General features: G+C 46.8%; 1 protein-coding gene across 2 annotated transcripts in view; it reads right to left on the reverse strand.

The window, feature by feature from the left end:
* The window catches only part of UXS1 (UDP-glucuronate decarboxylase 1), an 89836-nt gene that overhangs the window by 25091 nt on the left and 39641 nt on the right, over positions 1–25104 (reverse strand). For both annotated transcript variants that reach the window (XM_047745618.1, XM_047745619.1), the window contains exons 6-9: positions 21760–21940; positions 7596–7700; positions 4606–4665; positions 1822–1943 (exon numbers count right to left, since the gene is read on the reverse strand). In XM_047745618.1, the coding sequence (XP_047601574.1) occupies positions 1822–1943; positions 4606–4665; positions 7596–7700; positions 21760–21940 (468 nt within the window). The remainder of the gene's footprint in view (positions 1–1821; positions 1944–4605; positions 4666–7595; positions 7701–21759; positions 21941–25104) is intronic.

The following is a 25104-nucleotide window of genomic DNA, read 5'->3' on the forward strand; positions in this document are numbered from 1 at the left end:
GGGACGTGTAGGCACACACCAACTGTATACACAAGAGCTTCTAATGGGAACATGACTTTACAGTTTTCCAGGCAATGCTGCCTCTGCCATTAATCTCCCAAGACCTCTGTGGGCAGAAAGGTAAATGCCAACAGATCCAGATTTTTTGAGATGCTATATTCCTGAGCTCATGAGCCGGCTGACGAGTGCAGATGCAGCGCTGGTTTGTGTTTGAAAAAAGCACCCTGGCTAGTACCCGGGTGTGTAGCACAGTTCCTGGCATACAGTTAGTGCTCAATAAATGTTGGCTCTACTATTACTAAATACTACAATTACCGTGAGCACCTACCCTGAGGAAGTAGGTGTTCTCCAGAGACTCACTAGACTCTTTAAATAAAAACTAAGAGATCAATTAAAATGTCCTATTTGCCCACCAGCTTTACCCTATATAAAAACTAAGAAATACCACAAGACTGAAAGCACAAGTACACAGTTGAGAAGCACAACAGTCTTCAAACTTACTCTGTAGTAAAATGCAACATGTGACCCCTTCAAGCCTTCAGGTTAGTTTCCTCAAGCACCAACATATCCAAAGGCTGATCTCCACATCTCAGAGACCTTCCCAAACTGTGGCATCAAGTATTCTGGGCTCAAGAGCGATAAAGCAATGTCCTTTCCAGAGCTCATTTATGCCTCTTAAAATAAATAGATAATAACAAGCCGGTGGCCCAAAGTAGCTTAGAAAGCAATTAGTTTTTCCTCTGGCTGAGAGAGTAGACAGAATAAATAAACACCTCCATTGGCACAGTATCCTGCGTCTCTAATGTTGGTATTTCATTAAAAATATGAGGAAAAAAGCTCCCGACAACTCTCTTCTAAGAAAAAAAAAAAAGACGCTCAGGGACTCTCAATGGCAGGCACATTGACACGCCTCTTCCTCATGCAAAACACAGGACTGTCTGAATCTGAGCTCGCCTGCACGCGAGACCCTCGGCCTCAGAATGCTGCTCCCAGGGACAGACATCCAAATCTCCAGGTCCTAGGAGCACAGGCCACACCAGCTGACTCCAGTCTGCAATGATTTGGCCCCATGCCCCTCCCTCCCCCAACCAGAGGGCATGTCCATGTGTGTATCCAAAAGCTGGTCCAAGCTCAGGGACAGTGACCGAAAAAAAGACAGGCTAGTCTGGGCCCTCGCCTGCAGTCACAGTGCTGTAACAAAGGGGTCACAGGTCCAAGGCACACGGAGGCAGAGCCAGGGTGCCTGACACTCCACCTCTCAGTCTTGTGGGCTCCTTCTGCTATAGCATGTGGGTGAGCAGATCCGCAACATGACGTCATCCATGGGAGAAGCCCCCCAGTGTGGCAATATATAATTAAGAAATCAGGAAACAGTAGTAAATAACTAAATAATCTCTAGAAAGATTCAAATTAAAGAAATCACAAATTCATTTTTATACCTATTAAATAAGTCCAAAAAAAGTAAAAAAAAAAAAAATAATAATAATAAAGTTCACTGATTTGGAGGCTTCAGGAAAACAGAAGCACTTACTAACTGCTGGTGGGCAATCAGGCAATAGAGAAATGTACCTTCGGAGCCATGCAACAGCACTCCACACTGAAACATTGATCTCCACGGGAGATTGTTTTTAAAAAAGGACATACACAGGAAAAGCTGTTGATAACACTACTCATTTACAGAAGTGGGAAACTAAGCTTCCCCAGTCACCACTGTCAGGTGGACTTAATCACGGCATTTCATTGCCATATGGCCGCTCTGAGTTTGATGGAACAGACGTTCCACGTGTCTACACCCCAAGTCCCCAGAACCCGGTTCGATACCTGCTTCATGTAGGCATAGCACATGGTCTCAGCAACGCGCTTTCCTTCATCGTAGCAGGCTCGGGGTCCTATTGGATTCACGTGACCCCAGTAATCCTCACTCTGAGGGTGGACTTCAGGATCTAGGAGTACGGAAAAGTGAGACTGTGTTCATCAGGTTCATATGCATTCTCAACGATGAATATTTATGATGCTCAAGATTGTTCCAGAAAGACCAAGGTAAACATTTACAGATGGGGAGATACCTATCAGTGTGGAACAGTCCATTCTCCCAAGTTCCAGAGTGACACGCTGCTCTTACCTCTCATATTAACTAAGGATGGTGTTTTACATGGAAAAAAAAAATAAATTAAAAGACCAAGGTCTCTCAAATTCAAGCTTCTCCTCTCTCCCGTAAATCGTTCTTAACATTTAACAAGGCTATAAATAAATGTTATCTATGTGAAGGGATATATGGTTCCACTTTATATTTAAAAAATATATAATTATAGTAAAGCATGTACTTACTGAAATGATTTTAAGAGCATCTCTGCAGAACACAGGACTTTCCCATGTGCCAACAACCCAAGAACAAACTTGAGAGGCTCACTGAGAACCTCAGTGAGACGATTAGTACCCTGGTCAATGTAGGTAGAAGGACAGAGTGCCGTAAGGGATGCTTGTTCCTTTAGCATACATTTTATATTTCCCAATTCCTTGTCTTTCTGGTGTGTAAATCAATCCCATTTTACAATGTGCCAAGGGAACAGACTATTTAAAGAAAAGAAACAAATTCTTTTGTAATGCAAGTATATTTTTGGAATGTGAATTAAAACCTAACGTATATGGTACATACGGCCACAGTTAAAATGTATAAATCTTTGCCAAGAAATCTGGACAATGTACAGGGACTCTATATGATACATTCAGTTCTTGCTTATCTTAAAGCCAAAATCTGACTACAGCCCATGGGACAACAGGACCCACGCAGGACAGAGATGTGAACGCACAGGAGCCTGAGCCAGCCGGCCCCCTTCAGGAGGCTGGCAGCCTCCTGCAGTGTGACAGCATCAAGGCACAGATTCTGACCTCTCTAGCTGCTGCTGTGGTTTAAAATTCTCTTAAGAAGGGGGCATAGTTTTCCTGCAGGATCAGAGGGAGGATCCATGGGGAATATTTCCCAAGAGAAGAAAACCAGTGACTTAATTTCACACAGATGTAACAGATGATGGAGAGCAGACTTTTTCTGGGGACTTCTGACAAGAACTGGGCCTCCTAGACTCCAAAGAGACCATCCTAAATTTAGCAAATGGCAAGAAACAGAAGATCAGACACACCCCTGCCTCTGCCCCTTGATGGGCACCCCCGGGCTGATGTCCAGATGTTCAAGGTTCAAGAGATGGTTTTATAAAGTCCCCACATTGTCATTATAAAAGATCTAGAGTCAAAATAGACTTCAAATTTCTCAGCATGTTGTGAGGCTAACCCACCAAGCCCCCATTCCACGATGCATCCGTTTACTGCACTGATCAAACCCCAGAGCCAGCCAGTTACACCCTGGGGTCATTTAAGAACCTTAAGGAACATAAGGTGTCATCAAATATGCAGATAATAAATGAGGAAGAAAGCTGGACATGGAAAAACACATCACTGTGTCCTCTTGGACCAATAAGAGGAGTACCTTCATATTTGAGACATTTAAAAAGCTTCAGCCCTTTGAACTGTATCAACACCACTCCTCTTGTGACACAGGAAGCAAAGGGGGATCCTCCCATGCTCTATAAATGGAAACATACCAATCCCTTGGGAAGTCTAGCTCTGGGAAGGGCAGGATGGGGGAACGCAAGTCCCCTCAATGCCTGTTCCAAAAGCAACGGGGCGAACAGGTTGGCGGCGGCTGCTTTTAACTGCCCAGATTTCAGAGTGGATGATGCTGTCCCTTTTCACGGGGATTACAAAGACTAGAATTGCACTTAGCAGAATTTCTGTTTCTATAATTTTTTTTCACTTGATTCCCTTATTTAAAAAAACAACAACACACATCTCTTGCTTTTTTGTCCCGACTTCCTCACTTCTCCACCCAGAATAACGACGCGCAGCAGACGAATTACACCACGTCAGAGTCCAGCTTCCGCTACGTCAACTGAGCAGCTCTCCATGATGCTGCAGCAGCTGGTCTGGGGCCGAACAGAAATCAACATGAACCGCACCGCAGCCCTCGCCCCAGTCCGAATGCTGGCCACCTTCACGGGCCTCACGGCTGGGCAGGTGCTGCAGGTTGGCAAAACACACTCAGGAGTTTTCTGGCACTACTTACTTAAGACTGTTCCAGAAATCACTATACAACAGGTCAGGCAATCAGCACCTCTCTCTGTGCCAAGCGAGCTAAGGCCAACCTCGGAGATCTCAGTGGGTCAGGCTTACCACACCCACTTCTCACACCGAAGAACAAGGATCAGCTCAGCCAACTGGCAAAAGAAATCCCTGACCAACGATCCCTGGGTCCTTTCAGAGCAGACTGGGAAAAATACTTTGGTGGGCTCGTCCATGGTGGGGCCTTAATGGCCGGGGGACAGGATGGGGTCCTCGGAGCGTGTTCCTCTGCAGGAGGAACAGGGGTTCGGCCCACTGAGAGCAGACATGGATGGCTGAGCTCGGAAGTCTCTCCGCTGCCTTGCGCACAAACCGGGAGAGCAGACAGGGCCTTCTTACAGCGGAAGCCTGGGCTCATTTTTGCTTCCTTCTTCACGTAAGGCAGTCCGGTGGGCCCCAGAACCAGTGCCCTTGTGGGGCCCCCCCACTCACCTCCATACACCTCCGAGGTGGAGGCCAGCAGCAGACGAGCACCGACTCGTTTGGCCAGTCCTACAGAAAGCAAAGATATAGTCAGAGAGGCTGTCAGCTTCGGGGAAACGAGGGGATGACACGAGCCTGCTCATTTTTGTAGCCAATTTATGCAATTTTTTAGTAGGAATCATATCTAATCATTTGTGCACTGTGAACCATCCCCTCATTTTGTACCTACGTTGGCACCAAAATAAAAACAAAAACAGTAAGAAAAACGCAAATGAACCCTGAGAAGCACAGTATTTAGTCAGATAGTGGTAAGTGGAGGTAGGGCCAAAAACGAGTCTGTTAGTTTGGGAAGGTGTAGATTCAGGATTACCACTGATAGGCAGAAGGCAAGGCCTTTTGCACCCTCACTTCTACTGCCCCCCCTGCAAGCTGGTCCACCTGCCACTTCCTCCACAGGTCACCGGGCACCCGAGGATGCCCGAGCCAGTTTCCCCACTCCCCGGCCCCTCTAGCCTGTCCTCCTGCCTCCTTTGAGGCTCAGCGTCAATGGCTCCTTCTCCAAAGCAAGTCTCCACATTCCCGTGTCCAGCTTTGAACTGTGTCCTGCGTGAGACCCCTGCAGGGAGAACAGGCTAGAACATCGTGCTCTATGGTGGTCATGTAAGTATGGAAAGTCCTCCAGACACAAACTCCCAATGTTAAGCAGTTCCTCAGAGGCTCACAGCCACCCTGAGTCAAAGAAACCCACTGCCCTTTGCTTAACCTGGGGCCTCTCGAATGTACTCCCCCAGGGAGCCTGTGTGCACAGACATCACCAGCCTGAGGGGCCAGCTGTGCTACACACGGAGCTGCCCGTGAAAAGCTGGGCATGCACGCGCCACCTGCAGACACTGCGAGGGGTGGCTGGCGACCTAGAAGGCCCCACCGTGCAGGGCCCAGGGCAGCAGGTGTGGGAGCACCGGGTGATGGAAGTAAGGAGCTGTGAAGACAGAAGACCAGCAACAGGAACAAGAGAATTGGGCTGCTGAGCAGTAAGGATCTGGAGATCATCTGTGCAAATGCCACAGCGCAGTGGAATAAAAAATGTTAGAGGAACGGAGCACAGTATGCAATTTATAGGCTTTATAATTTATACCAAGATGACAGGAATTTCAAAAGGAAGGAGCCCGAGCTGGGTTTTTTGGGGTTTTTTTTTTTTTGGGCAATAAACTTCTGAGATAACTACAGATTCATATGCAGTCATACAAAGCAATACAGAGGACCCTTTACCGTGTACCCTTTACTGTGAACCCCCCTCAACAGTAAAAACCTGCAGAACTAGCGTATGGTATCACAAGCATGACAGTGACACAGATTCACTCAGGACAGAGACATCCCATCACCACGAAGACCCCTTGGTGGGGGAGCCAGGGGAGCCCACGTGCGCTGCTGGAGTGCCCAGATGTTTACGCAGAGACCAGACAAAGGAGTCTCACCCTAAAGAAGCCGAGTGCAGGCACAGGGAAGTAGGGAGCCGCAGAAGGGGAAGGGGCCCACCAGGAAGGGGCCGCGTGGGGTTCACTACATCTTGTCTCAGGTGTGAAATGATTAATGACAACGTCTCTCTCCATTCAGGATATGAAGTTCTTCTTGGGTCAGTGTGGCCCAGCAACTGTCCCCCCGACCTCGGCTTTTGTCCCCGTTGTTCCTGAAAGGAGTTTACCCTTCCTTCCAGACTTCCAAGTCCGATCTTGGCAATGGCTCAAGGGTCTCTTCCGCCTGGAACTCTAACAGCGTTCCCCAGAAAGGTCCCTTCCTCCTCCATGCCACTGGTGCCTGGTCCCTATATCACCTCCTCCAGGAAACGCCAAGGCCTCTTTGCCTCTTCCTGGCAGAAGAGCCTGAGGATGATCCTTATTTGAGGACAGGACAGTGCCTCAGGCACAGGGATTGCTCCATGAATACCATCTTCTTAAACAGCCAGGGCTTCGTGGCCTCTCCCCTGTGGCATCTAGCTCAGGTAAGAAGGAGGCAGCTGGGGGAGCCAGAGAGTGTGGGCAGGGGCAGGAGCCGGCGGAGGCAGGAATGGACAGCAAGCAGCTTTCCCAACGTCTTAGCTCTGAGCAGAAGTGGGACTCTGTTTCCTCTGGTGGCCAGGGCAGGTCGCAACAAAGAGGAGAACAAATGCCCTTTCTAGACTAGGGGAATGAATCACTTTACTTCACGCAGAGCTTGACCCCCCAGAATGTTTAGTCTGAGAGATTAAAAAACCAATCTCCGGCTGCCCTTTCAATCCCTTGTCTCCAGGCTTAAAATTTAGTGCTGTATTTTCCAAAATCCATTTATAGAAGCTCTTTTAAATGTTCCCATAATTAAATCCATCTCCACTTGACATTTTAAAAAGTGGTTCCTTTTTTCTCCTTTGCAACTCATCATATCCTAGCTTTTGAGACCCGTGTCAAACTTCAGATGTCTCTAATTTAAGCATTAATAGGTATGGGTCACCACAGCTATAAATCTGAGGCGTGTTGTGAACTCGTATGGGCGGCCACCTTTACGGTGTTCATGTTGTCACCTTTCGCCTTCAAAGTGAACCCCGAGTTCAGTCTAGACGCGGGGACTCAGCTTGGCCAGCCCCATCACGTCGGCTAGTCTTCTGCTCCTCCCAGGAGCGCTCCTGACACCCCGGTGTGTGCAGTCCACAGTGGCCCAACCCTGGGTCAGAGTCGCCAGTGCCTCTTCCAGCCCAGAGGCCCACACACCATGTCACAGGGGAAAGGGAAGGATGCGTGGTCACAGTGACCGGTGGTCACTCCCAGGGGATTTAACTGAGGCCATGCTGACCGGGTACTAGGACAACTGTGTCCCCTGGCTCATAAGGCACTCTGAAAGAGCATGGACAGGGGATGAGGAAAGGGTCTACAGACCAAGACCAAACTGACAGAATGTCAATGACCTATGCATGGAATTGTCTAGAACATTCCTAGCAAGCGCTGCAAAATGAGGAAAGGACAACTTACCTAGCATGTTTAGTGTCCCAATGGTATTGGTCTTCAGGGTCTTGATGGGGTTATACATGTAGTTTGGAGGGGAAGCTGGAGAGGCCAGGTGGTATATCTGGTCAACTAAAGGAGACAAGACCGGAAATTTGTGATTTCCAAAGAATAACACTAAAAACATTCTGACTCCAAAGAATCGGGCTATACAACAGAGGCATTTCTATATTTTTCACTTAAGTTGTCATTGTTACTCTTTCATTCTTCATAAAAACGAATCTGCTTTTGTAATTAGAAGAATTTTAAACAAAGACAGAAAGTCTGTCTGGGCCTATTCTCTTCTGATCAGAGGCGATCTGATTACAGAGTTGACTGTTTCTGAGATCTGACCCAGGCACAGCATGAAAATAGGAAGGAAGACCGATTTTCCAGACATTGAATGAAGCACAACTATCTAAAGCAGACAAGGTTTTTAATTTGTGAAGCCAATCTGACATAAAAGCACTAAAATATGCTTTAGTTGCTTGGTTCTCACATATTTTGTGTCTATAAACCCGGACCCTGAGATGACAGTTGGAGGGTTGTTTTTGTTTGTTTTCACTGACATTATTTATTGAGGATCTGCTCAGTGGCTCATGAGCATAGAGACACCCTGGAGACCAAGGCTGAGAACAATATTTCAAGCATCAAACGCCTATCTCAGGAAGGACACAGGCAGAGATACAATGACAAACTGCCAGCTCTGGAGGATCCTGGTCTGATGAAGGTGCCTGGGCAAGGGGTCTGGCCTCTAGGTGGACCCAGCTATGGGGAGAGATGAGCAAGGAGCTCATTCACGCTCAGGCTACTTGGGAATGAGGGTGCTGTGCACCAGGGATGGGAAAGGACAAGAATATCTGCAGAGGCTCTGAAAGGTCTAAGTGACAAGTTTGGTATGGCAACCGCGTATGAGACTTTAAATACCAGGGTAGAGTATGGACTTGCGCCGATAATGAAGACTGCGGAGTTCCAAGCAGGAGACATTTTGAAGACACAGGTTTTGACAACCAACACCAAGCAGAGATAATGCATCATAATTATTATCATGACTTTGAGGGTAAAGCGCCATTATTCCTGTTCTACACAAGAGATTAAGAAGCTTGCAGGTGGAGCAGCTGAATAATGACAATGCCTAGATTTGAACCCAGTTCAACAGGCATCCAAACCCAGAGCTTTTCGAGCATTTTACGGTACTGCCATCAGTAGAGCTAGATCGGGAGAGTGGTTTTCAAGGCTGTGGATGGCAAAAGGACTGGGTTCTCCACAACTCCCCTCCTGCACAGGAGTTCGCTGTGAGCCATCCCCAACCCTTGTTCTCCAGGGTCAGACAGCACTGGCCACAGAGAAGAGAGGCTCCTGGGAAGCAACATCTCCCTCTGAAATAGCAGGTATGAAGAAGCACATATCAGAAGGCCATCCCTGCAGACAAATGATTCTGTGCCGTGCTCAACATTCCACTTCAGCTCTGGGTGAGCAAAAACATCATCACCATCACAGCAAGCAGAAGGACGGGGGATCCGAGAGAGACGCTGCTGCCAAAATGAACCCTCCTTGTACATGGCCTCAGCCCCCATGCAAGAGGGCCTGCGGGGATCTCCCTGGCCTCCCACCATCTTCCCAGCCAGGCACCACTGCTTTTAGGTAATGGCATGTTAGGGGTTGGGCTTCAGAAACAACAGGCAAAACAGGCCAACGGGGAAAAACAGTCCCCATGGTGAATTCTCCAACAGAACTTTCTCAGAACATCCCCTCCCTTCCAAAAATGCCCAACCTCCCTAACCATACCCACTCACCACATCTCCCCCACTGAAAATCTCCTGTCATGCCCAGGATGGCATGGTAATCACCGCAGTACCTTCTGGGGCAGTGGAGTGGCTTCTGGACACACTCTCCCACCCAGGGGTGAGGGCCAGATGGCAGGTTCTTATCCTCAGATGAGGGATAGAAGTGGTCACTCAACATAGGAGCACAATATTCTAGGCTGTGAGCTTGGTCTCCACTTAATTCATCCTAATTATTTCAGTCTTTCAAGCCCAACACAACTGGGAGGCTCAGTACACACGAGCCACAAAGATGAGGTCAAGGGGCAAGCCAGATGGTTCTATCTAGCAGATAGCATCTTTGGGAAGGGATTCTAGGTATGCAACAGGCTCATGGAAAAACCCAGTAATGGTTTTTCCTATACCGTGACCATTCCTCAAGGGAGGCAAGAACAATCTGTAAAAGACTGTAGGTCTCATCTTCTAGATATTTATGAGGTTTTTTTGGCTAAGACTATTCAGGCCAACTCCTGAAGTGATTGTTTTAAAAAGTCTTCTTCTACCAAATCCTCAACAGTGATTTTTGCAGAAACAGAAAAAAAAAAAAAAAAAAAAAAAAAAAAAGAAATCATCCTGAAATCCATGTGGAATTTCAAGGGACCCTGACTAGTCAAAACAATTTTGAAAAAGAATAAAGTGGGAAGACTTACATTTCCTGATTTCAAAACAATACAAAGCTATAGTAATCAAAGCAGTGTTACTGGCATAAAGACAGAGACAAAGACCAATGGAAAAGGATATGGAGTCTAGAAATAGATCCTGTGTACATGGGTCAATGATCTTCTACAAGGATACCAAGCCATTCAGTGAAGAAAAGTAACAGTCTCTTTAACAAATAAGGCTGGGAAAACTGACTATATGCAAAAGAAAAAAAGTTACATCCTTATCTTACACTACATACAAAAATTAACTTAAAATAGGCAAAAGACCTAAATGTAACACTTAAAACAATAAAACTCTAAGAAGGAAACAGGGAAAAAGCTGCAGGACATTGGATTTGGCAAAGTTTTCTTGGATGTGACACCGAAAGCAAAGACAACAAAAGTAAAAATAGAAAAATGGAACTATGTCAAGTTTAAAAACTTTTCTGACAGTATCAAAGGACATAATCAACAGTAAGAAGGCAAACTACACAATGGGAGAAAATATTTACAAGTCATATATATGAGAAGGTGTTAATATCCAGAATATATAAAGAGCTCCTACAAATCAACAACATAATCGAAGAACTCAAAAAATGGCACAGCACTCGAAGGAGTACTTCCTGCAAACATCACTAATCATCAGAGAAAGGCAAATCAAAACTATAATGAGGTATCACTTCACACCCACTGGAATGGCTACTATCAAGAAAAAAAAAAAAAAGAAAAGAAAACCCAAAATAGCAGGTGCTGTTGAGGAAATGGAGAAAGTGGAACTTTGGTGCACTTCAGTGGTGACATAAAATGGTGCAGTCACTATTCCTCAAAGTACTAAAAATAGAATTAACGTAACAGCAGGAATCCCACTTGTGGATACATAACCCCCAAGAACTGAAAGCAGGGTCTCTAAGAGATATTGGCACAGCCATGTTCATAGCAGCACTATCCACAATAGCCACCTGGTGGAAGCAAACCAGGTGTCCACGGACAGACAGATTAACAGATAAACAAAATACAGTGCGTGCGTGTGTGTACACACACACACACACACACAGTGAAATGTTATTCAACCTTAAAATGAATTGTCACATACTACAACAGGGATGTACTTTGATTACGTGACACTAAGTGAAATAAGCCAGTCACAAAAAGACAAATCCTGTAGGATTCCACTTGTATGAGCTACCTAGAGTCATCAAACTCAGAGAAAGACGATAGATCACTGGTCCCGGGGCCTGGGGGAGGAGCATTATTGTTCAATGGGTACAGAGTTTCAGTTTTGTAGGTGAGAAAGTTCTGGATATTGGTTCTAACACAGCATGTTTAACAGGACTGGCTAGTACAACTGAAAATGGTTAGGACAGCAAAACAAAATAAGATACTCATGATCAGTAAAAGCAGATGAAAAGAGTATTAGTGGAAAAAGGGTGTGACTTTTACTAAGGCTGAAGTCAAAATGAATGGTCTGGGTTTATGTATCTGTTCTCCTCCCTTTCTCTACCCCAGGAATCTAAGAGCTAACATCAGGCTCCTGAGCCAGTCATTCAAGGTCCTTAGTCAGTCCCTGTTATATAGTAGTTACCCCGTGAGGCTTCTGAAGGGGGGTTACCTGGACCCCTAGCATCCAGATGCAGACACTCCCAGTGGGGAGACTCTATATAGATTTGTGTGTATGTATACACACACACACACACACACACACACACACACACACTTTTTTTTTTTTTTTAAGATTTTATTTATTTATTTGACAGAGAGAGGGGGGGAACACAGGCAGGCGGAGTGGGAGAGGGAGAAGCAGGCTTCCCGCTGAGCAGAGAGCCCGATGCGGGGCTCGATCCCAGGACCCTGAGATCATGACCTGAGCTGAAGGCAGAGGCTTAACCCCCTGAGCCACCCAGGCGCCCCCCACACACACATTTTAAAGCCACATTTGAAAACTACTAATCTAAAAACAGAACCCATACTTTTGAAAGGCCAATCTTTCTTCAAGAAAACTAAGAAAACCCCAAACCTTTTGACATCGTTTATAGTCTTAACATGGAAATTCATTAAGAATCTCTATCTTAACGAGAGGAAAAGCCTGTGAATGCTTTCTGACCGCCCTCTGCCCAAGTCATTCTGAATAAATTACTAAAAATAAATAGCAAACAAAAAGTTTATTGTGTGAGCTGTAAGTTAACAAGCCAGGTGTCACAGAAAGCCACCCTTCTTAGGCTGTGTTACCCTCTGCGCAGCTTACAGACGGGACCGTTAAGAGCATGAGTCTGTCCCTGCTCACCTGCTTCTGAGTTCAAGGACAACAGGTGTGTGCAGCAGCCCACCAACTCCACACACACATGTTGCACCTTCTGTCTGGAAAATCCCTCATTGCACCCCAGTGCTGCTTCCAAGCAGAAGGGGCCCAGACCCACCACAGACTAAACCCGGCCAGGCCTTCAGAGCTGAGTGCCACCCCGGAGAGCACACGGCCGGTGTGCCTGGCCTCTGGAGCTGGCTCCCTTCTTCCCAAACACCATTTAAATAAAGGGTATGGGGGGGGGGGCGCCTGGGTGGCTCAGTGGGTTAAGCCGCTGCCTTCGGCTCAGGTCATGATCTCGGGGTCCTGGGATCGAGCCCCGCGTTGGGCTCTCTTCTCAGCAGGGAGCCTGCTTCCTCCTCTTTCTCTCTGCCTGCCTCTCTGCCTACTTGTGATTTCTCTCTGTCAGATAAATAAATAAAATCTTAAAAAAAAAAAAATCAAGGGTATGGGTTGTGATCTCACAGAACAAATCACTTAGCGCTGTTTTTACTCTGGAGGTGATAAGACCTGCAGCGAAGAAAGTCAGTGCCTCAGAGACTAGAGAAAAAGGGGACCAAAGAGCTTGTCCCTCACAAGTCCAACACCAAGCAAAAGGCACGAACATTTCCAACCTCCTCATTGTCTCCTTTGCCTATACAGGAGTCCACACTTCCTCCCTCAAGGCTCAATTCAGAAGTCGGCCTGTGGGGGGAGCCCTCTTGTACGCCCTGATAATCACCTGATAATCTGGGATAATCACCCTCCCCATTCGCTGCCCCACCGCTGGCTGATTCCCAAGTTCTGCCTTGTCCCGCTAGAGCTGCCAGCATGCCCTCCTCACCAGATGATAGTCACCGAGAACAAGCGATCCTTCTTCCTTAGGCTCTCCACATAGCTTTGCTCTCTGCAGGAGGGTGCCCCCACCTTGACACCCATGCACATGTAAATGCAGACTCCTGAGCAGATCTCATGCATCAGAAGGGCTAGACAGGGTTGGGGATCTGTGATGGAAAACCAATACCCCGCCACGGCCACGGCCGGGTTTGGAACTGTGCTCACTAAAAGTGAGCTGGGTGAAGATCCAACCCAGAGACTGGGGCCTGTTCATCCAAAAGGCTATTGCATCTGGTCTGTTGTTTTCACATCTGTGGTTCAGCCTGACTGCAGCTTCCTGGTCATCCCACCTGGAAAGGCTAAGGTGTGCCATAAAAACTATGTCTGTCACAAGGTCTAAGTAGCAACACTGATGCATCGTGTTTAAGAAGAACCTGAAGTCTGAGACGCCTGGGTGGCTCAGTCACTTAAGTGTCCACCTTCGGCTCAGGTCATGATCCCGGGGTCCTGGGATCGAGTGCCGCATCGGCAGGGAGCTTGCTTCTCCCTCTGCCTGCTGCTCTCCCTGTTGTGCCCTCTCTCTCTCGCTCTGACAAATAAAATCTTTAAAAAAAAAAAAAAAAAAAGAATCTGAAGTCATGAAAATTAGTATTTCGAATAGCTCTTCTTTCCCACAAGAATGTGTTCTGCCAGGAGAATTAATGACTCTAACTCCGGTTCCTGTCCTAAAAGGGACCAAGCAACAGAGGCTGCTGAGTAATTATTTGGGTTAGTAATTGTGAAGAGGAGAGTGGGGGAGGGGGGGTAGAGGGATTTAGAAGGAGTGTAAATAATCAGAATGAGAAGTGCTACAAAAATACTGAGCGATATTAATAAGAATACAGCAGCAAAGCTAACCCTCACAGTGGAGGGGGAATAAAGACCTCAAAAGATGTCAATTTCATCATAAGAAACATACACCAAAAATGAGCATGACATCCAAAAATCTAAGTTGAAGGGAGGGAGAGGAAGAAAACAGGAGAAACAAAGAAGGAGGAAGAAAACAGGAGAAAGAGCCGTTCATTTGCTGGAGTTGTGTCCACCAGGTGACCCTCCTATGACCCCAAAACATTTACAAGGGCCCATATGCTGTAATCATCGCCAGAAAAATAGGACCTAAGCAATGAGCCCTAAAAGAGCTCAAATTAATGATCAAGGAAGGGAAACAGTAAAGCAAACTAATGTTTTCCTTTTTCACAGTATTTCCTTAAGTAGGTCCAAAACAGCCTTCCTGCCAGAACACAGGACGTTATTTTTATGCTGGGAAGAGGATGGGCAAGGGGTGGGGTACAGCTGAGGCGTGCTCAGCCCCACCGTGAATCTTGAAAACAACGACCCTGCAGCAACACTAACCACACACCAAATTCCCACAGGTGTCCAGGATGAATTTCACTGTGCCTGGAAAACATACCGATGATACTTAAATATAGAAGGACAAAGGTGTCAAAATTGAACAACTCGAGATCACTCAAAATCCTTGTTCAGACTCCATAAAAAAAAATCAAGTATAGAGGCGCCTGGATGGCTCAGAGGGTTAAACGTCTGCCCTTGGCTCGGGTCATGATCTTGGGGTCCTGGGATCGAGGGCAGTCTGCTTCTCCCTCTGCCTGCCGCTCCCCCTGCTCATGCTCCACCTCCCCCATAAAGGACATCTTAAAAAATATATATAAATAAAAAATTTTAAGAAATCAAGTGCAATCTCCTATCAAAGGGGAAATCCACATAAAAGCCAACTGAATCTTTGCATCTCCCTGTGATTTTTCTTTCTTTCTTCTTTTAAAATATAAGTTCCTAGTGTAGCCTGTGTCCAATTGCTTCCCTGTGCCAGAGCCACACCTTGCTAAACTGATAAGATACTCATCAAGGAGTTGCACCCTGAAGCTTTGAAAATACATAAAAGGTTGGTTCTTGCTGTGAATATGTGTGATTATTTAGCATACAGTAAAATCCTAGCCTAATGATACTCCTATTTATACACGTTCTTTCCCCACAGTCCAGACCAGAGCCCTGGCATAAACACTGGACAAGCTGTCCCTCTGTGCCACTTGGAATGTGCAGCCCGAGCCCTTGTCCCCCAACACTGGTATTTATGATGGAAAACAGGATCTAAGAAGATAGAGGACTTCTCAGTGTAAAGACCCAATTTCTCTTAGCATGAAGAACTTAAAAAGTGAGATTTTTGCCTTGATTTCATATCAAATAATATTGACTTAATGCAAAGGGAAGACTACATGCCAGAGGTCTGGCTCAGCCCCAGGATCAAAAGTTCTGGTCAGCACAGCTGCCGATCAATTTCCTGCAGCTGGCAGCCACCCTCATCTGCCTCGAATCCCCCCCCCCAAGTGCTCAGGGATCACCATGATAACACCGTGGCGAGAAAGTACCTATGGGCCAGAGCCTCACTGCAGGGGTTCCCCACGGCTCCAAGTTCAATGGGGAGGTGTGTGGAGGGACATCAGATCTGCAGTCTCTGCATTTTATGTTTACATTTGCAAAACAAAAACAAAAACAAACTGAACAGGAGGAAAAGAATTCTAAATTATAATCCAACAAAAATCTCTGAATCAGAATAGCACTCCTCAAATACCTACATCAATATGGACCCAATGCTCTTGGCAAACACAGTTACTAGCCACCATTCACGGTCAACTCCGGGGCACCTGGGTGTGACAGTCCAGCCTCTCCTGTCTTCCCTGACTTGGCGCCTACCCCTCCTGGCCTTGCACAGGATCCCTGCGCCTGAGAAAAGGTGGGTTACAGGACTCCACGCACGAGTTCCCTCACCTGCGATGCGAAGATAACAACTGCCTACCTTACGGACGCTGAAAGAATTCAAACTCTTAATTATATGCAGTGATTAGAACCGTGCCTGGAACACAGTGAGTATTCATGAAGTGTTTATGATTGTCATTTTCTGCTTTCATTGCCCTGGACACCTCGTACTCACGGGTACTGCATGTTCCAGGAATGGACTCCCCATGATGCGAGGGGTGTCTCTGTCTTTTTCTGTCCTCTATAGAAATGCTGGTTTCAAGATTTCTGCTAAGGCAGATGGTGGACAAGTAAATTGGGACAGCTCTTGGGAGGGGCCCAGGCTGTCTACACCAGGAGCCTGGACATGAGTCAAAGGCAACAACAAAAATGACTTTGATGTGTATATGGGGCGGTTTTCTCAAGAAGGGGTCATCATGGCCCGTACGTGCAAAATCCCCAGTAATAAAACTATACTATATTCACAGGGTCAAGTGCTAATAAAATAACCTCCTGAACATATAGCTTAGCCTAGCCTGTGTTACATATGCTCAGAACACTTCCATTAGCCTCCAGTTGTGCAAAAATTCTCTAATACAAAGCTTACTTTGTGATAAAGTGCTGAATATCCCATGTACCTCATCGAGTACTGTACTGAAACTGAAAGCAGAAGGGTGGTCTGGGTATGGAATGGTTGTAAATATAGAGGGTGCTAACCCCTGTGATCGCTGGCTGATCGGGAGCTGCGGCCCCTGACATCGCCCAGCATCAAAAGAGGACAGGACTGCATGTCCCTAGCCCAGAATAAGATCCAGATTAAAAATTTGAAGTATGGGACCCCAGGTGGCTCAGTAGGTTGGGTGTCTGACTTACGCTCAGGTCATGATCTCCAGGTCCTGGGAGGGAGTCGCCTATCAGCTCCCTGCTCAGTGGGGAGTCTGCTTCTCCCTTGTCCTGGGCTCCTTCTCCCTCCCCCACTCACGCACACACGCGTGCTCTCTCTCTCTCTCACGCCCCTCTCAAAAAAACAAAATCTGTAAAAAAAAAAAAAAAATTCAAAGTATGGTTTCCACTGAATGTGTACTATTATCACACCACTATAAAGGCAGAAGATGGTTTAAGTTGACCATTGTAAGTCAAGAATTGGCTAGACCTCCTTCCTCCCCCAGCAGAGTCAGCTCTGTTCTGAAAAAGCCTCCGGGGTCAGTGCTCAGTGTCCTGCATCCCTAATCCTTGCCTCCAGGAACACACGGCTCTTTCTCTAGACACGCTTCCTTCTCAGGGAGCCGGCCTGCCGCCGCCGACATCCGCTGGCCAGCCCTCCAGGCTGGAGCGAGGGGCTGCCCCAACGCTGAGCCTCCTTTCCACCATCTCCGTGGCCTGGCATCTCCCTCACAAAACCCGAACACACCCCGCTATCCCCAACCCTGGCTGGTCTGAAACTTCCCCGCACCCTTACTAGATGGGGAGGAAGGATTAACTTGGCTCCTTCCAGAGATTCACCATCTGAATTCAATGTCTCATTTGGTAAAATCCAGAGTTCTTTTAAAGCAATATAAAACCAGATTCTGTTATTTCAGTATTATAATTCTCTCCAGTGCAGCAGGGGGACACGGAGGCCTCTAACAGAACCCCAATGCCACCAGCACCGCTGGTCTTCATCAGTCTTACAATTCGTGACCACGTGGCCATCCCTGAATTCCCCGGTACCCCACTCTCAGCCCTGACCCGGGCTGTGTGGCAATCACTTTCTCCCTTCCCAATGCCACCACCACGTCCCGAGGGCAGACAACAGTTAATTTCCCACAGCAGTTACATCACTAATGCCTCTGCTTCTGAAACTTAATGGTTACACTTTGAAAATAACAAGAGGAGGAAATCTGTGTGGAAGGAAAATGAATGAAGCTCTGCTACGGACATGCCAAATTAAGGGACACCACTGTTACCCCGTTACAACCCAGACAACTTGCCAGTCCCGGAAAACAAAGAAACCAAACCAAATCCCATAAAATGCTTCTGAGAGCTGAAGAACGTTCCTGCTATGGTGTCAATACCACATCAAGTGGGGGTTCCTTCACTAGGAAGAAGGGACTCAAAAGGAGAGGTATGTACCGAACATGGGGTGTACATACTTGTGATACACTGTCCCTCACAGAGGAGAGTGATTCTGTCACATCAGCAGGACATCTCGTTTGTCGCGGCTGAAAGCCTGATGTGCACACTACACCAAATGGTAATGCCCCTTAGGATGAGCACAGGCTGTGATACTTGATCAGAGGAAAAACTGATGGGGAGGTGAACTATGGCAGGTGCTGTCAGCACAAGGCAAGGACAGGTCAACTCAAGGGTGCCCTAAATCATGTCATCCTTTGTGTGACAACACCAAGGGGAGGGGGAAAACCAAACTGAGTTCATCTGGTTAAATTCATGCTGTGCCTGGCTTTGGTGAGGAGAGGAGGATCACGACCTGAGATGCACAGCTGTACCCACGAGTGGGATCCAGTGATAGTGCTCTTCTCCCCGTCCGGGGCTGAGTCAGGTGGGCACTGTGGGGGGAGAAGAGCGATGAGACGGGGAGGGAGTAGGGAGACTGTCCCGGGCATGTGTAAGAATCTTATGCTAAGGTCGGACAAAGTGAAAAACAGGCTTTAGAGTATGGAGGTGGAGAAATGTCTACTGCTCTCCCACACGGGGGCCACTCCCCCCACCAGCAAAGGGCAGAAGTGTGAACCCTTTCTTGTGTGAGTCCATTTGCTGGGTTCAGGTGTGTCTTCACACAGAGTCTACTGCCAGAAGTGGGAGAAACGGTCTCCAGTAGTGCTGGTGTCAAAGCTCGGAGGCAAAGCAGATAACTTATTTACCAACATACCATTTTTCCCCAGTTTTGGTTTCTCGGGATTACTGAAATTATGTGATCAATAGTTTTGTTTCACAAATGTTTACTGCCGTGTGCAAAGAAAGGGGAAAGAGGAATAATAATAGCATCTATCATTTGGGGAGCACTTAGGAGGGCCCAGCCCCTGTGTTAAGTCCTCAAGGGCTCGGGCTGCACATTCCACGTGGCACAGAGGGACAGCTTGTCCAGTGTTTATGCCAGGGCTCTGGTCTGGACTGTGGGGAAAGAACGTGTATAAACAGGAGTATCTTTAGGCTAGGATTTTCCTCTATGCTAATTCATCTACTGATGCCCTAACAAACTTAGAGTCTAAAAAAAAAAAGTGCCCATTTATTATCTAGCAGGTCTGCAGATCAGAAGCCAAGCGCGGTGTGGCCCAGCTGGTTCTCTCTCTACCCTCACAGGCTGAAATCAGGTGTCAGCAGGGCTACATTCCTGCCATTGGTGGGTGAGTCAAGCTGTTGGCAAAATTCAGGTCCATGAGGCTGCAGCACGGAGGTCCCCGTCTCCCTGATGCTGGCTGTGGGCTGGGAGCTCCCAGAGGCTGCCTAGAGGCTGGCTCAAGGCCACCTTCAGAGCCAGTGGCCATGGGTCAAGTCCTCCTCACACTTTGAATCCCCCTGTCCTCCCTAGCGCCTGTGGCCTTGGAGGCATCCCTGCTACCAGATCTCTCCCATTAGCTCCTCCACCCGCTGCCGCTGCCACTTTTCAATACTCGTGATTATGTGGGCCCACCCACATAATCCCAGGTAATCTCGGTGTCCTACTGCTGCCAGCTGATTCATGACCTTAATTCCACTAGCGAGGACTTTCACTGCAGCACGTAGACTCCCAGGCTCTGCAATTCTGCCTGTGAGCGCCCTATCATGTGTGTTACCTCAATTTACCCTCACAGCAAACCCACAATCAAGGATCAAGTCCGGGGGAACGTGAACCAATATATCTACTACCTAGATCATCTGGGTCACCTCACAAACGACAGCCTAACCCTGAAATAAATCCCTGATAGATTAAATAATCACATGTTTTAAAAAAAAATCACATAAACAAAAACACCATGGCTCAATATTTCTCTATTCTTGGGACACTGACAGCATAAAAGAAATTGAACAACAAACAGGGAAAATATACAGGTGAGACTGTAATTATAAAATTTCAATAGAATGAGAAGGCTAAAGCCAGAATTCGGGGGAGGGGCAAATGTTAAATATATACCAAATGATTAATATCCCTCTTACGAAGAACTCCCACGAAAAGCAAATTTTTTTAAAAAGGTAAAAGAACTAGATTTCTTTTGTGAATTTTAACATGTTAGGAAAAAAATCTTTTTTAGTCAAAGAACCATGTGTTTTCTATCAAATTAGCAAACTATTTTGTTAGTTTTTGAAGATAATGCTCAGTGCTACTCCTGTGTTTGTGAAACAGACAACACGGAATAATAAGGACATGGCATTTGGCAAAATTCACATTCAAAGTCTTTTATTAAGGAAATAAAATTCAGAGGAAGACAAGTTATAATAAAACATTGGAGAACATTTAAGGATAGGAGCAAATAAAGCACAGCATACCCATACTGTGGGTATACTCAGCAACTCTAAGGTGTCAGTCTGAATCTATGGGTAAAAAAAGTTTTCTGCATTGATGTAGGTGGTGGGAAAATGGAACCTCCAAGTACAACCTCCTTGTACTGACATGCAAAAATGTCCACGACCGGGCCACGCAGAGGAGCAGAACACCACACCATCCATGCAGGAGGTGGGGGAGGGGGGCAGGTGATGATTCTGGAGCCTGAAACCTGAGGCTGAGTTCTGGCCTGACCACTTAAGAGCCCTACGGCTTTGGGAAGACCACAACGCAATACCAGTTTTCTGTAAATACGCAAGGGAGGATGATACCATTTACCTCTTGGGACTCTGGTCAGATTTCGGTGAGAATGAACGAGAAGGCTGGTGACCCCAAGAGGCCTGCTGAGCAAGCACCTGGTAGAGGTCCTCATCAATACACCTCAGACAACCCCCCACTAGCCTCCTGAGGCTGTTGTAGCTGAGGGCCACACACTAGGTGAACTACAACACCAGAAACTTCTTTTCTCACAGTTCTAGAAAACAAGATGTTGGCAAGGCCACGCTTCCCTCAAAGGCTCTAGGGAAGAATCCCTCCTTGCCTTGTAGGCAGTCCTTGACCTAGGGCTGCGTGGCCTCAATCTCGGCCCTGGTGTTCATGAGACCTGCACTTCTCCCCAGGCATCTGTGGCTTCTCCATTCTGTCCCTTATAGAGACACTTGCAACTGGAAATATGGCTCACCCGGGGCATCCAGGCTGATCTCGTCTTAAGATCCTTAATTTTGTCACATCCACAAAGACCTTTTCCCCAACATAAGCTCACATTTGCAGATTGTGGGGATTAAGACATGGAAATATCTTTTTGGGGACCACCATCCAACCCACTACAGCCCCCAATCCCTGACTTCTTGAGAGTTGCAAAGTTACTGAGGCTTTAAACTCCTGATGTGGAATTTCACTGTTAAGTAGCATTCCATACCAGCCAGCACCCTGTAGGAAGCTCGAAGTATTTTCACACAAGTGGGGTAGGCACCGGATGTGTTATGCAGTGGGGAGGGTTGTGCACTGCACAAGCCCTTCTGGAATAGCCCATGATGCCCAGAGCCAGGAGTGCTGGGGACAGTGCAGTCAAACGCCCACACTGCCATCACTGCTCTTTATCATGGAAACTACGATAGTGCCTTGTACCCAGTAAGACCATTTCAGAAATGAGCCACAGCTCACACTCACTGTAGTCAGGGCAAAAGGCTCAGGCTGGGGGCCGGTGGCTCTGGAGAGCCCATGCACCATGCTCAACGCCCAGTCAGTGGCTGCTTTCTCTCACCTTCAATGTAGAGCGGCTCCACCACGTCGTGGTTAATGAGCTCGAAGTTCTCATGGCCGATCCAGTGTTCCACATTCCTCTTCCTGCCTGTGAAGAAGTTGTCCACCACAGTCACCTCGTGGCCGTCCATCATGAGCTTGTCGGTGAGGTGGGAGCCCACGAAGCCCGCTCCTCCGGTTATCTGCACACGCCCCACGTCCCCAGAGAAAGCACAAGAGGACAGGGTGACTTTGGAGCAGCCACAATTTAAAACATGGGAGGACAGCAAGGAAGGAAGACACCAAGAGTTTACGGACAGCATCTTCGCTCTTCCTCCAGAACAAGTCATCATACTACCACCAACCTCTAAGCAGCCTAAACACTGAAGCTACCACCCAGTCACCAGAGCAGAAAAATAGTTTCAAGTTTCCAAATGTCTCCTCTGACAGAGAATTTTATATCAAAAAGTTCTTATTTTACAACGGAGAGACACTGAACATCACTTGTCTAATTCTAGCACCACTCCTGCAAAGTTGCAGAATGACTTTCTTTTAAAAAGTGACTAGCAACATGCAGAGATTCGGTGAAGTACCAAATCATACAGGTGGTTTTTTTTTAAACTGGACACAAAAACGTCATAAAAAAATGATTATCCTTCCATCTGCTTGTGGGAACAAATAAGAAATACTGTTTGCAAACCGGAGCTCAAAGTGATTAAGTTCTACCATTCGGTCACTGTCTGAGCGGAAGCACGACCATGGCATGGGATCCGCTGGCGGGCCCCACGGGGACAGGATGCTGCTTCGGGGAGCAGGGGGCCGGCAATCTGTGCTTCCCAAACCTGAGCCACAACCAACATGAAGAGGCAATCACGACTGAAAGACACTGTTTAAACTAATAGAAAGGCTTTATTCAAATTACATGGTATAATTGGAGGGGGACAGAAAAAGCAGACTGCGTTTTAGGGAGGAAGGAGTGAGAAGAACGAACCCAGAAAGCAGAGCAGCCATGGGAAACCACCTCTCTGTCTTGTTCTCTGTGCCACCTTCTCTGCCATCAAAACTTGCGTTCACCTCACCCTCCTGTTCCGAACTGAAAGAATTAATGCCAGAAAAAAAAAAAAAAGCCAATTCTTCCAATGCTCTTACCGAAAAAGAAAAACCAAAAACCAAAAAACAAACAAAACACATAAAACCCTAGGTGTATGGTTTTAAAACATTTGGTTTGCCATGAAGTGCAGATAAAATCTGAATAAGTCAAATGTTTACCATGGGTGAGAGCAAAGCAGCCTGGGGCGAAGGAGGACCATCTGGGGGACAGGGAGGGGTCACGCCAGCCACGGAAGAACCCATCCACACCAATCGGACATTTGCATATGCTCTGACGACAACACACACACAGCTGGGCCGTGAATATCGTGGGTGTGGACTGCATGGCTCCACTCTTAGGCCGATTTGTGTGCTGAAACACACAGGACAGGACGGTGACTGCAGTTCCTCTTCCTCACGATGTTCTTTGTAACATTTTCCTTTCCCCAGTTTATTTTCGTGTGAGAACAAAATATGTAATGCACATAACACACAGAACACGTGTGAACTGACTGTCCGTGTTATGGTAAGCGGGCCGGTCAAGAGCAGGCGAAGATTCAAGGTACAGGCAGATTCTCGACAGCACGTGGGAGTGGGGGACGGAGGGCCAGCGCCCCTCGCCCCCCAGTTGTTCAAGGGTCAGCTGTATCACGGTTGAGAATGCGGATGGCTGGAAGGTCCTGACGCTCCACAGAGTTCCATCAGCTGTATTTATTGTTTACGGAGAGCCCCATTTCCCAGATCCTCTGCTTCACAAATAGGAAACAAGACACCCAAGGGATGAGAGTTTCTGCCATGATCCCCAGATCACTAGTGAGGACAAAATAAGCTCACAGTCTTCCTAATCTCATATTCTCTCCACTACCTAGAGACTTGTCTGGTTCATGTTTTACCCTCAGCCTGCCTACATCTCACCTGTCTACCTGAATGATGACCTGACAACAGAATTTTCAGGAAAAACACATGAATTCCAAATCTAGCTCTATGACTGCTTAACTTGAGGGGTGAACATTCATTTTATTTGGCCTTCTTGTCCTTGCATTTTCCCAAACCTTCCACAGTTCATAAACCAGAAAAATTACATCTCTTTTCAAAGAAATTTGACCTTCTTTAATGTAACTCTATATCTATATGCAAATATTTCTTAAACTGGGATGTTCTGTCGCATGCTAACTTTATCTCCACACCTAAAATAACCAAGCAACTACTCACAGCCAGCAGAAATGCAGTATACTAAATTATACACGATTGCCTCCAACATTTCGCTAGTTTTAGTGGTAACATAAACGTGCTGGAAGCACCTCAGCCTTGCTTGAAATGCATTTGAACTGTTTTTCTTGAGCAAGTGCTTTCTATTGAAAACACTTAAAGATTTATGGAACATAGCTGGGTGGTTATACAATGTCTCTCACTAATCAATTTCAGCCCAATAGGCAAGCATTTCAAACAGAAACGAAATTGACAGAGTCTCATCACTTACAAGCATCCCCTGGAAAAACGAATCGCCAAACCCAGGCAATATCCTTTGAATAACAAGGAGCTAACCCAAAAAAGATAGTGAGAAGAAAGGACGGGAGACACCTCTTCCAGGGGAACTGAATGGGCCCCAGGCAGCTTCGCATGGCTCTGCAGTTATGAGCTCATCTCAACTGCCCGTACTTCCTGCTCTTGTGGGAGCTCACAGGCGGAGAACCTGGTCCAGTTCAAGGGAGGCAATCAAACTCAGGCTGCTCGTTAACGTCAGCAACAAGAATGCCTTTGTAACAAACCCCTTCTTTGTGCCAAGGCACCCACAACCACTGAAAAGGCTTTGGGTTTTAGCAACAACGTGACACCAGATGACTCAAATGTGGCTTAACCTAGGAGATGGCCGAGGAGTGAAGGATGCTCAGCCCATTTATTGTGCTGGTGTGAAAAGTGAAATAAATTCATAATACTCAGCATTGATGGGAAGATGATCAGAAAGGGATATAATAATAACCCTTGCAAGGCTGTGCAGGGTTCATATGTTAATGGGGGACATCAAATATTCTGATCATTCTGACATATGGCAGCAGAAAGATTAAAAAAATTAATTTTTCTCTGCTGCTGAAGACACAGGTGTATTTCTCAATTCACGCTTAAGTGCCTACACGTTTTTGATATGGTCCCATATCAAAATCCCACGTTTGATATAGTCCCAAAAGATGGGCGTACAAATATAACAGATGTTAGAGTCTGCTCAGGGTGAGATTTATGTAACTTCCAGAAGAAAACGGAGATTATGGGTATACACGGT

This window comes from Lutra lutra, chromosome 9 (assembly GCF_902655055.1).
Source record: "Lutra lutra chromosome 9, mLutLut1.2, whole genome shotgun sequence".
Lineage (NCBI taxonomy): Eukaryota > Metazoa > Chordata > Mammalia > Carnivora > Mustelidae > Lutra > Lutra lutra.